Source organism: Chaetodon auriga, chromosome 7 (genome assembly GCF_051107435.1).
Source record: "Chaetodon auriga isolate fChaAug3 chromosome 7, fChaAug3.hap1, whole genome shotgun sequence".
Classification (NCBI taxonomy): domain Eukaryota; kingdom Metazoa; phylum Chordata; class Actinopteri; order Chaetodontiformes; family Chaetodontidae; genus Chaetodon; species Chaetodon auriga.
Genome location: NC_135080.1, coordinates 5,661,812 through 5,674,588, shown reverse-complemented (window position 1 = coordinate 5,674,588; position 12,777 = coordinate 5,661,812). Strand labels below are relative to the sequence as shown.

The 12,777-nt window shown below is 42.1% G+C and overlaps 1 protein-coding gene across 2 annotated transcripts; it reads right to left on the bottom strand.

Moving 5' to 3' along the window:
- Positions 1–453: 453 nt before the first annotated feature.
- Positions 454–8,018, bottom strand: spartb (spartin b). 2 transcript variants are annotated; one of them, XM_076735612.1, is made up of 8 exons: positions 7,763–8,018; positions 6,355–7,194; positions 4,588–4,785; positions 3,179–3,320; positions 2,882–3,076; positions 2,647–2,805; positions 2,464–2,554; positions 454–2,273 (listed from the first exon to the last, which is right to left on the bottom strand). In XM_076735612.1, the coding sequence occupies exons 2-8, from the start codon at positions 7,189–7,191 to the stop codon at positions 2,213–2,215; spliced, it is 1,683 nt and encodes a 560-aa protein (XP_076591727.1). In that variant the 5' UTR covers positions 7,192–7,194; positions 7,763–8,018; the 3' UTR covers positions 454–2,212. The 2 variants fall into 2 exon arrangements, with proteins under 2 accessions (XP_076591727.1, XP_076591726.1); XM_076735611.1 differs by having other exon boundaries at positions 454–1,565.
- Between the last annotated feature and the right edge of the window lie 4,759 nt (positions 8,019–12,777).

The following is a 12,777-nucleotide window of genomic DNA, read 5'->3' as shown; positions in this document are numbered from 1 at the left end:
GCTGTGGCTGACAAATGAGCTTGTTGTGACAAAGTCTAGTCTGGTGACTGAGTAAAAGTGCTTGCAGTTTTTCCCCAGTGTTTTGTTTGTAAAGCTGCAGATGACACTTTCACGTAACACTAAGAACTATGGCAGGTGTGCATCTCTTCAGTTTCTGAGGTAAATAAATCAGGTCACTCATTTTATTGCTTTTTCCATTTGACAATTTTAAGAAAATATTTTGGGGGTTTCCTCTATTGGTGTTCCTGTTCATAAGAAAAAGAATTTACAGAATAAACAGTGATTATGATAAAAATACTCGATGGTAATTGATGTTGTGAAAATATTCAGCCACTAGATGGCGGTACTACGCTGACAGAGTCAAGGTACTGTTTACTGGGTGTAAACAGAATCAAACTCCTCAAATCCATCCTGCTTTTACCACCAATCCCAAATATCTTCAAAAATGACGAGTTTCTTGTTTATTTAAACATTTTATTTTTCAGAAAGGTTTCAGGTGGGAAAGAAATCTCTGCGCAACTAGAGTATCTGAAAGACGTCTGAGGAGTACGGTGACCTGCTGAGGTCATAAAGCTGGAGTTTAAAGAGACAAACTTGATCACTCAGAGAAAAAAAAACAAAAACAAAATTCATCACACTTCAAAATTCACATTTTCTTAACTGTTTAAAATCCACATGTTTGTATGAAATACTATAAACAAGAACATTTTGAAGATTTGTGGATCAAACAACTGAAATGCAGAAAACATAATGAGCTCTGGACGCTCCCACCTGCCGCTGAGAGGCGTCAACGTTTTAGTACCCCTTATTCAAAGCAGTGAAGGTCGAACATATTACTACACAACAGACTACATTTAAGTTTTACAGCTTTAGTTTTACAAAACATAAGATTTTTGCATATCATTTGGTTTTTGCAGGCACAGTCAGCAGCTGTGATGGTTTCTCACATTAAACACCACAGAGGGAAACAGTTATGTCCGAAGATACTGATATACAGATCATAGTTTTAATAATTCAAAGTGTTTAAATTGCACTTACCCTACTGGGAAAACTCAAACACGCAGATGCTTCATGATGGTTAGGAAAGATTTGAGTGTATAATCAATAAAGTGTATTTATGTTTTAACGTGGGTTATCTAATCTGCTGTTTTTCTTCGTTTAGGTCCACATATATCTCATTTTAAATAAAAATTAAAGTGCTTAAGACCTGTATCAAACTATAGGATATGCATATAACAGTATTATTTTGCAAATATAGAATATGTTTTATAAATAATGAATATTAAATAGATTTATTTGACATAAGAATACAAATTCTGCTTTAAGGCGTTGCTGAGGGAACGAGGCAGGGCACTCCCGGCTATTTGTCCGATTTCTCCACTTGCTTGCCGTTCTCCGGTTTTTCCTGAATCTTGTAGTCTTCCAAAATGGCCTGCGCGGTTTGCTTGCCAGTCCTTTTCACCACAGCTTTGATCCCCAGGTTGTCAACATTGAAGGCAGTGATGCCGACATTAATGGCAGAATTGACTGCGTGGTCTGTGGCCTGTCCTGCTGCTGTCCCATACCTTCATCAGAAGTCAGATTGGACGAGAGGTCAGAAGAAGAAAGGCGAGAAACAGAGGATTTGGGGAGAATTCATTAATGTGCAGAGGAGGGACTGCGAGGTGCCATGCTGTATGTGAATCTTAATGTGAGGATTACACCCATGCAAGTGTGCAATCTTAAATTAAGAAGTTTCTGAGTGCCAGAACGTGGACTTTAATCACTTTTCCAGAAAATGGCCCAGTGGGAGAGTTTGGCTAATCCGGTTAATTAAACACCGGATAAATCAAAGTACTTCACTTACAGGAATTTTAAAAAACTCCTGATGGCTGACAAACATATACTGTTCCATCAGCCTTATAGAAATCAATACTCAACTACATTGTGTAGATGTCTCGTCAATGGAAACATGGGCTGACAATTCATACAATATGAGAGGACTTTAAAATCAGGCAGGACAGAAATGTTGCAAGTTTTCCATCAGAAACATCTGAGCGATCAGTGAAAAGCAGGACCATCATGTGAAGAATCACACGGGGAGGGCAGTGAATCAAGACAGTGTGGAAGACTTTAGAGAGCTTTGTGCAACAGCCAAATCATTCAAAAAAACAAAAAAACTGAAGGAAAAGACTCATGCTCATGATTAGTGGAGTTAAATAGCTGTGTGTAATTAGGAAAAATTACATTTCTCCTCATTAGGTGGGTCAAAGATGTTTTGTAGCCCCCTAAATCTGCAAAGCAAATTGAAATGTAAAATAAGAGAGTGCACATTTGGTTCTGAACGTGTAATGCAAGAGGTCGTCTGCGACGAACACATCAAAAACCTGTCTTGCAAGCAGTGTTGAGTAAATATTGGCACTACGTTACATTAAAGCGAGTGACAGTGGTCAGACAAGTGGTTTCAAAGAGAGGGAGACGTACTTGTGTTTGACGGTGGTGACGGTCTCTGATGCGACACTCGTAGTGATGTTCTTTGCTGCTACTTCCAAACCCGTCCACATGGTCGCAAATCCTGGACAAACACACAAAATATGAAGCCACGTTTTAGCTCTCCTCTTCTACACAGCCTGCTCTCACAGAGTATGAGGTGGGGATGCGCTCTACCTTGCACTCCACTGGCAGCCACCACCATGGCTCCATCTATGTTGGAACGCCCATCCTTGTCTTTCCTCATAGACTCTGGGATCAGCTTGCCTCCATGTTTCTTCACGTGTGGCGCCAACTCACGCCCCACGCAGCCAGCGACCGCACACACCCCGTCCACTGCAGGATCACAGGATTACTCAGTTAGAGGTCCACAAAACCACACAAGGTCAGCAAAAGACGCCGAGTTAGTCACCTAGAAACTGGCTGACTTTGACAGCTCCCCCAGTCGCCTGCTTGGCAACATGGAGGCCTTTGGAGACTGTGGGGCTGACGTGGGTGGGTTTGTCCTCCGGAGTGATGTGTTCTCGGAGTTTGGACGCCCCTTTGTGAATGGCCATGCCTGTGAACTCGGCTCCTTTCACCAGGCCCCAGCTCAGCCAGGACGCACCTGAGAAGAACGCAGGATCACACTCGTCACTTGTCTTTCCTAACTGACTGTTAACAAACCAAAGCAGAGATGCTTTAGGGGGAGGACGCAGTTTGACCTCACCTGTCAGGATCCCATTTGCCACCTTTTCACTCCACTCAGGCAGAGCCTTGTCCTCCTCTGTCTCCGCCGGCGCAGCCTCCTCAGCTGTGGAGATGGACACCTTCTGACTGAGATTAACGGTTTCTGCTGCTTCATCTGGAGCCTGACCATACAGACACATTGGTTAGCTGCAGACAGCGTGGGCTGAAAGCAAGACCTACTTGTCAGCCACAACCTTTGAACAAGTTGTCTACTTTGTGCACGCTGTACACATCTCCATTCAGACGCTTGCCTCTAAGTAACCCCCCGATCCTCACAACAGCTCCTCTCAGCGTTCTGTGCTTCTGGTTACAATGCGCTATTTGTTTGCCACAAAGACACTCCGTGCAGTCTGAAAACAGCCTCCCTTTGTGCTGAAAACCTTAAATTTCCTACTTGGCCCAAAAATGAAAACAACATAAAAGTGCCTACTTGCTGATAGGGAATCACATCCATCAGGGAAGATAACTGGCCTGACTGCACACATCAGAAATGACCTTGTTTGGCATCGATCTGAGCCAGCGTCTCCACCCCCGTCATGGCTGAACTGGCACTTGTCTTTCGGCTGAAGCTCTGAGGTTGTTCTAACTGCTGCAGATAAGAGCATTAGAACTGATTAATTCTCCTCACCTGCCTGTCTCAAATCCCCACAATGCTGAGGCAGGGGTAACTCTGAGAAGTGTGCCAGCTCAGACGGAGGGAGAGTGAGAGTTTCATGCCAGGCCAAAAAAAAAAAAGAGAAACTTTGCAGCCTCGAAGCATCGTGGAAGCGGCAACTACAATCGTTTTCGTGGCAGGAACAGATTTGATATCTGCAGCTTGGAGGAGGGTGGAGAGCTAATTAACAATGACACTTCTCTGTCAGTCTGCGTGTCAACTGAGAATTTAGAAACAGAAAAAACCACTGACGGTGGCCACCCTGACCTAAATACACTCTTCACTCAAAGAGCAGGTATTCTGCTATTACATTAACATTATGGAACAAGTAGACTGATGAGTGGGATCTCTGCTTTCAAAGAACAAGCAAAATGAAGATGCATCTGCTTTCACATGCCTGTAAATACCAGCAGTGGCAGAGCGACTTCACAGTGTCACTTTGCCTAAAATAGCTCTCCATGTCCCCCACTGGCACAAGAGGATTTGCCAGAAGGCATTGTGTACCGACTCTTTGGTGACTACAAATATTTATGTAATATCCTTGATGTGAAAAGAGTAGAAATACATTTCAGGGTGCAATTTCTCTGAGCTTTTAGCCAGAGAGAAAAGCAGCATATAAATAAATGGCATCAGCTGTATTGATATGTATTGACATACAGAGGCCCCATTTGTTCCCCAAAGAATGTCCAAACATGTGTTGTGCTGTTGCAGATCTGCATCACAGCAGCACTGACCTGAACCCTGAGATCAGTCATCTGGGACAGCAGGTCCTCAAACAGCACTCTGTTTGCAGCCGGCAGCTCAGAGGACAACACCACTCCCACATAATAGCCTGGAGCTGGCGCCATCATGTCCGGAAACATAAACACACCAGTGTTACACAGCAGCACTGGAGAGTCCATGGCCATGAGAGGGTAGAGCCAGTCGCACACCTGCCAGCAAGCAAAGGAGAGTCAAGAGACGTTAAGAATGAACGTGGAAAAGATAAATGCATGAAGTCATTATGATGTGCATCAGCCCAACATGTCCCATTCATTTCTGAGCAATGTGCCCTAGTATACAGCAGAGCAGAACGAATTTAAATCAACCCTTAGAGATGTCTGCATGCACATCTGGCTTTGTGATAGGTTTTTAAATATAACCTCGAAATGATGAGCCTTACATGTCGACAGTGATTCTGATTAGTGCAACACAGTGAAACGTCTGAGAGAAGACAAGCCAGAGGACACTGTCTCCCTCTGACTGCCGCATGCCTAACAGGATTATACGGCATAACAGTGTTAGCACGGTTTAGATAATTACTAGCACTCATGTGAGTCACTGACGTCACCCGCTGGCAAAACCACCCGGGAAATCCCGCAGTGAAGAGTCAAATTTCAGTCGCATGATCCACACGTCAGCGCCTTGGCTGTTTCGACAGACGGCGCAAAAAAACGTCGACAGACAAACAGCACGAAGTTGCTCAAAACAGGATGAGTTGGCTAAATTAGATACGGTATTGACTGAGTTGTTCAACAAAGAACCCAAGCTGACATGTTTGCATGGCTTTGTGTAGCTCTTTATCATATCACTAGCAGTACTGTTTACACATGACCTCCACAGTCCGCGGTTCAAAGGCCTGCAGGTCCGTCCGCTATCTGAGGACAAAGTAACAGCGCAGCTAAACGTGAGCTGATGCTTTTCTATGCTTTTCATTGACTAAATGACTTCAAGGCAGATGAACAGAAGCATCTGGTCAGCGTCTGCACTGTTTAGTTGCTTAATTAATAATCTGGAAAAATACAACCAGCCTGACCAGCTTCTTTTTGCAAGGCTGGTAGATGCTTGGAAATGAGAACAAGGCCGTACATGTGTAACTATTTTCTGTTATTTCACTGTTTTGAGCACCATCGTTTAAAAAAATCTGCTTTTGGTGGCATTTGTGTAACACGTGAAATGCGAAAAATATTACATTAGTGAGAACACATTGTAAACACAGTCCTGTTATCATTTAATATATGTTTATAACACCAAATATATTTTTCCAAATGGAGAATCATAAGATCAGAGTTTTATCTATGTGAAAAAGTCCAGCAGATCTTGAATGAGGCACCATCTATGTTCACTTTTGAACCAGTAATAATCCTTATGTGGGATTTCCCGTGAGGATGACATCATACCCATCAACCCAATGGGACGAGGGCATTGAGTAAGCACCGCTCACATGATCACGTCTGCAGGGTGAGGGACAGATCATTAACGAGCCTATCTCCTCCTGATGATGACTCACAGTCAACCGAGTCTTGATGAGCCGAGCAAACATCTTACAAAATCAGGTTAAAGGACACAAGGAAGACTTAGGAGGACTGGTGACGCTGCTGTGATTGCACTGATTGCGTCAAATGGGCATGATGGCGGATTATCTGCTTTCAAGCTTTAAACTAGAGAGTGTTTCAATGTGTGTGTGTGTGTGGGGGGGGGTGGGGGTGGGGGTGGGGGGGGCTGTATTTCTTTTCTCTCACCTGCAGAAATGCTGGTGGTCGGTTGGGCATCCTGTCAGAGTGATCACTGGTAAACTTCACCAGTCGCAGGTAGCCCGGGTACGACGGAGCACTCACTTGCCCTTCAGGTGTGACAAAGAATATCTGTACACCGTGAGGGATGTAGAGCAGCTCCTCTCCATCTTCACCCATACTCTGCAGAGATGGCGTTGAGTTAGACGTGCGACTGTAGAACTCATCCCCGACCAGTGACATTTCTCCTGTTTCTGTTCCATATGAGATAGACAGGTGGCCGTCAGCCGCCTGAGGAGAGTACGCTGGGGGCTGTTCGGCTGGAGCATGTCTTGGAAGTGAGAGCGGCAGACCCTCAGTGCCGCATGCAAGCATGCCTCCTACAGCTCCTACTGCCTGGCCATTAGCGGAGAGCAGGTTTGGTGAAGCGGGCATTTCTGGCTTCGTCTTGGTGGGCAGTGCTGGGTAGAGGACCTCTGCAGACACGTCTGTAGCACCAGAGTCAGACACGCTGCTAGCATTCAGTGCAGGTGCAGATCCGAGGTCGGAGCTGGTCTCGAGCATGGCCAGGCGTGTGGTGATGTTGTTCAGCGTCTCCTGCATCTTCTCCTGCATCTGTCTGGCTGATTCCCAGGAGCTGCCGACACACTCCTCACCCTGTGAGGGCACACTGGTGGCCCTGAGGAGGTGCTGCCGCCCTCGCTTGTAGAGCTCCAGGGCCCGCGCCTTGTCTCCAGCCTCGTCTGCTGTGAGTCCCTCATTGAGGCACTCAAAGGCCCTCTCGTAGCCATCTTTGATCACTTGCAGTCTGGCATTGTCGAATGCATCTTGTTTAGCTTTCTCCATTCCCTTTGCAACAAGACAGTTTGAAAAAAAACTTTATTTACAATTTGCTGTATCAGTACAAACATGAACTGACTCTGATACATCACGTGTACGTTAGGTAAATATATAGATTGAGCAGACTTAACACCTTAGTTAGTTTGACATTATGCTTTACGTTTATTAGGTCTACAGATTATTCTACTTATATTTTACGGCTTACTTAACTTCGGTCCAAGTGCTAAGATTACCTTATTCACAGTCAGAAGTTACCTAATGTCGCTTAGAAAGTGACACGTGTGGCTGAATTCACTTTCACTGATGATAAGTAACGTTACCTGGTTCACTCTGTTAATGTGCGCTGTTTACGTGGGGTAAAGTAGGTCGCTAAAGTAGGTTAAAACAGGCTAATGTTAGTGATAAAGTTGCTAACACAGCAGCAACAGCTAAGTGTTAACAAGAGTTCACCTGTTACGCCATGATGGTATTGTACCAACAGCAACATTAACACAACACTGAGAAGTCTGTCAACGTATCATGGTCACTATTAGCTAGTTAGCATTAGCTCCTTCATTAGCTAACTATCCACACTTACCCCAGTTAGCGGAAAACTCGAAGAATAGCTTAAATAGCCAGTTAGCTATGTTGTAACCAACGTAACCGGATCCTGCTATCTGATGAACGGCGTAACTTCAAAACATTGGCCTTCCTGAGTAAAGTTGTTGTCTCTTTGTAGTCGTCGGTGGAGCTTTTCACAACTCCCAAATGTAGAGTAACGCCCGCAGGTGATGTTACACAGACTAATCTCCACCGTATTGACCTTTCGAAGCAAAAGTATCGTGACAGGATGTGTCAACGCCTCGTTGTCGTTGTCAACACGACAAAATAACTTGACTACTACAATGCCATACAAGCGAGGCTACACTTTTCTTTTTTATTTTGAAAGTAATCACAGGAAGTGTTTGTATGCTTCCATGGCAGCACCGACGTTAACTGGACTAATTTAATGTGTTGCAGTTTGTCAGTTTCACCACTGGATGGCAGTAAAGGCTCATCCTAAATACTCTAAACGCCACCGTTGGTGGGGAAGACTCACGAGTTTTAGATGCCATCTAGTGGTCACAGTGAGGGACTGCAACGAATTCAAATGAGTTAATTGCCGTCAATGCAAAACAACATATTAACACTTCCTGATGCATACTTTCAAAATACAGTTAAAAAAAATGGAATCATGACATAAAATAAGTGCTCATATTGACAAAAACGTATGTATGAACAGACAGATATATCAATGAGCGCATTCAAAGTATGCAAACAATATAATATAAAGCACCGCATCTTGTACAGTAATACCTTTCGATATAAACCTGCGACAAACGGGTGACTTGAGGTGACGACGTGGAAGACTTACTTCCGGTATGTACTGTCAAAATACAATGACCAAATTCATGTAATCAGAAGCGGACAATTATAATGAAATCATAATGTTAATTGTTCTCTGGTGGTATAGGAGTTCGTTTAGCACGCAATAAATCTCTGCTTAATACCAGTTATGATTAACAAACAAACAAACAAACAAACAACTACTTTCTTAGACTAAAGACATTTCTAAAAATTTTAAGTAAAGCTTTGTTGTTTTTTTCAAGCTTGTTCATCTCAAAAGACAACCCAGCTGCTTAGAAAGTTGTATTCCCAATTGATTTATTGGGGCAAGACCCAACACTCCCCTGATTATTATGATTAGGAGGCGACCACTTTAATGCAACATGTGACCTCTCCATGTTTGCTGGCCACCCACAGCAGGATTGGAGCAGGGGCTCTGAATCATACGATAATCCCAGAAAAAACAGTGATCAGAGACAGGAAACGGCCACTCTGCTGAAAAATTTGACATCTGCTCTTTGGCTGTTTGATGATCTTTCAACTGTTTAAACAACTGTTGCCACATAATTAATATTAACCTTTTAGATGATTCATTAGATACATAGTTTTCAAGACAGGGGGCACGAGAGTTTTTCTGTCCTTCCTTCAAATGTTCGATGCAAATGTGGATGAATTTGGAAAAAAGTTCTGACATACATACAAAGAAAACGAGCTTGAGACTGCATTGTTAAGATATTTTTAAGTTTTTGTGAGGACCACGGTGCTTCTGTGCATCAGCTTGTAGTCCTGCTTAAACTATCAATACTTGAATCAACACTATACACAGGTAAGTGTCAAATGGAGCACTGATAGATGAAGGCTCTGATCTGCAGAGGGCGCCAAACCCAATCTCATATGGAAAGGACTGACTAGACATGAACATGGAGACAGAACGGTTTTCATACTGCTGTGGATTTAAGTTTGTCAAAACATTTTATAGCCATCATAATTTACCCATTTTGTCTCAGCATGGAAATGATTCAACCTACAGTTTGGTGGAAATGTGCCGCAAATGACCATTAAATATAGCTTATGGGCATTAGATAAAAAAGGCTACAAGCTTTATAAGTCAGCTGCACAAACCAACACGCATAATTAACTAAGAAGTCATTTTTTTCATGATCTTTCACGTCCCTGTTTTATTATTCTGATTGCTGCCAGTTTCTGCATGAGTCCAGATAGTCGCTGTGGGTCTGAAGAAAGGCATGTGATAATCATCAGTCTCATCAGCAATTTGACAGATTACCAGCATGCATCCTGCACAGATACCACGGCACAGAGACCAGACTCAACACGCTCTTCACACATACACAAGTAATACAGCACAGTTTTAGCTCACATATGTCATATCCATCACAAACGGAGCACGCCAGTTTATGAGGATTTTAAGCTCCTATTCCTAAAATTCTGGCCTTCTTCTGGTCATTATTTTGCTGATTGCCATGTTTACTATTGTGCATACTATCACAATTTTAGTCAAAGTGAGTAAAACTGAATTTTAGGATGATTCTCCTTTGAATGAACACACAGTAAATGTACTGCACAGCACTTTAAACTCTTTGTACTTTATCTAAGTAGCTCTCATGTGTGCACATTAATGACTCATTGTCTATCATCTGTCTATCATGCTCTGCTCCTTAAAGAAGTAGTAAATTTGCTATATTTCATCACGGTGACTTCAGGCTGGTGATTCATGTCTTCTGTCTTTCATGTTGGTTCACATATGAGCAACATACGTGTCCTTCATCTGGTTTCATTTAAATCTATAGAACAGCCACTAGTGCTAATTCTAGCTGCACTTCTAAAAGGCAGAATGATGACGATGCTATCACCACTTTATTTGTTGTTGTTCTTAGTGTTTTTGTTCTGTTGTTGTTCTTCATGACCAGTTGCCGCAAAGAAGCCACATTAAGATTTTGTTTAATCTAAAACAGCCTGTCAACATTCTTTGCACAGACTCGAGTGTTTCAGTACTCACTGAAAGGAACAATAACAGTGATGAATGAGGAATGATAACTCGGCCAGTGTTCAAAAGATATTCACATGCTCGGTGAGAGAAAAATGAGAAAAATAAAACTCAAAATGGTTCAGTGGTTCCATTGTTCCCGAGGTATTTAAGTAATTTAAATTCACTGAACTGTATTTTCACAGAATCTCGATGTTGAGTTTTCTAAGCTGCATGAACGATGCACACACACGTGATTAAATGGCTTTAAATGTTCATCGTTTATATATGGATGAATTCAGTGGATGAAAACAGACGTGAATGTACAGCTCTGATTTTCTCAGCCTGCTCTGTGGATCTCTTTTATAGTACGACCATTAGCTTTTATCATGTTCATTTTCCCCATAAAAAAATAAATCGTAAAACTGTTTTGCCCCAGTTTCCTTTAGTCTGACCTCTTATTTTCCTAGAGTGCTAGTCTTCAGCTTCAGCACATCAAAACACACCATTACGTTTAATGATTAGAAAGCTATACGCCACAGACCAGTTTTGTACTTATTTATTTATTTATTTTTGTTCTATCTGCCAGATTTTATGCTTTCATCTATTATGGAAGTCATTTATGGCCGTTTTTTTATGCTGTTCTATACTTCGCTCCACATGTTGACATAAAAGCCTGTATTTGTTCCATAACTTAAGATGTACAATATGAATATGTTAGAGTCCATGTTTACAGGAAAAAAATGCTTGTCAAAAGTGATTGATGATGATGTCACCTAACGATGCATCTCTCTGTTTGGCATGCCTTTGAAATCAGGACAGGGTATAGGTCAGAAGAAAACTTGGAGAAATGCCGAGAGCTATTTACAGTTTCCTCAGGTATTCATCTCACCTGTGTAAACCAGCTCCCGTCTGAATGCCAAAAACAACCTTTCTTCCATTGATTGCAAAACCACAACATTAGTGCAAACAGACCATCAGAAATGAGACTTTTTGGTGCAAAAGTATTTATTTATCAACAGATTATACAGCGCTAATGTCGCTAATGTTTGCTAATGACAGGTATTTGTGTGTAATTTGTACCAGAAATAAAGATTTCTGGCAACTAATGTTACTAAAATTATGCTTCCCTGTAGAATTTGAATCAGATGAAGAGGTCACTTGTGATTAATGTTGCCAGTATTAACTAATAACTCTTAGAGCTCTTTGGGCAAGCTCATTAAATAAGCTATCATCACAACAAAGCAGCTATGTCACTGCACTGACATATGAAAGTAATTAAGTAGACAGTGCTGGCTATTACATCTACAGATGTTGAAATCAATATAGAACAGCGTATGCTGTCACCAAATACAAGTATGCTGTCAAATAATGTATGAAAAAGGATAAAATGTGTAATAAACTGAATTCCATGTGTTACATGTATAAAAGCTCAACTGATTTATTAATGAATGACAGAACCAGCTATACCATAACCAGATGGAAAGTATGCAACACAGACAGGGGAAAAACAGACAACACATGATTCCAATTAATGCTTGTGTCAAAACTCATGCTGTCCGTCTTTTCCTACTGAAGCTGTAAAAACAAAGCTGGCAAAAAGCAGGCCAGCTGTGTTTCTCTGTCCCACATCTTGATAGTTTCTGTTAATTTTGAGACGCAAATACACACTTCTCACGCATATTACCCACACGAATTAATGCAGTTCCTAACAAACATCAGAACCTGAAGTCAGTTTCCCGTCAGCCGTCCCCTGACTTATTGTCCCCACAGTGCGAAGAGTTAGACTGGTTACAATAAGTCACTCCGTCAGGCACGAAAAATGTGCTCCGGTTTCAAGAATAGAAAACTTTTTCTCAATTATTAGCTAATAATAATTCTTAGCATCATAGAGGAAAGTGAATCAGACTGCCACGTGTACCGTGCCTCAGGTTTTTGCTTCCTGTATCTCAGCCTTATTTTAAAAAGTGCGATGATAAATCTGAGAGTGAAAGAGTGTGAAAAACTTTAATTGGGTGTAAACAAGGTTTTTGCAAATTTCCATTGTTCTCAGTTGATGTCCTCATATGTTACAGGAGGCTGGTTTACAAAGAAAAAAAAGCTTTCTTCTAACAGTGGATGAAGAAAATAGGGCTGGATCTCTGTCCTGAGCAAACTTTTCCCTGGCTCCTGATTTACGGGCAGAGAGATCCGGTTCTTTTCTGACTCCAAGAAGCTGCACAGTCTTGAGCTATCTTTCCTGA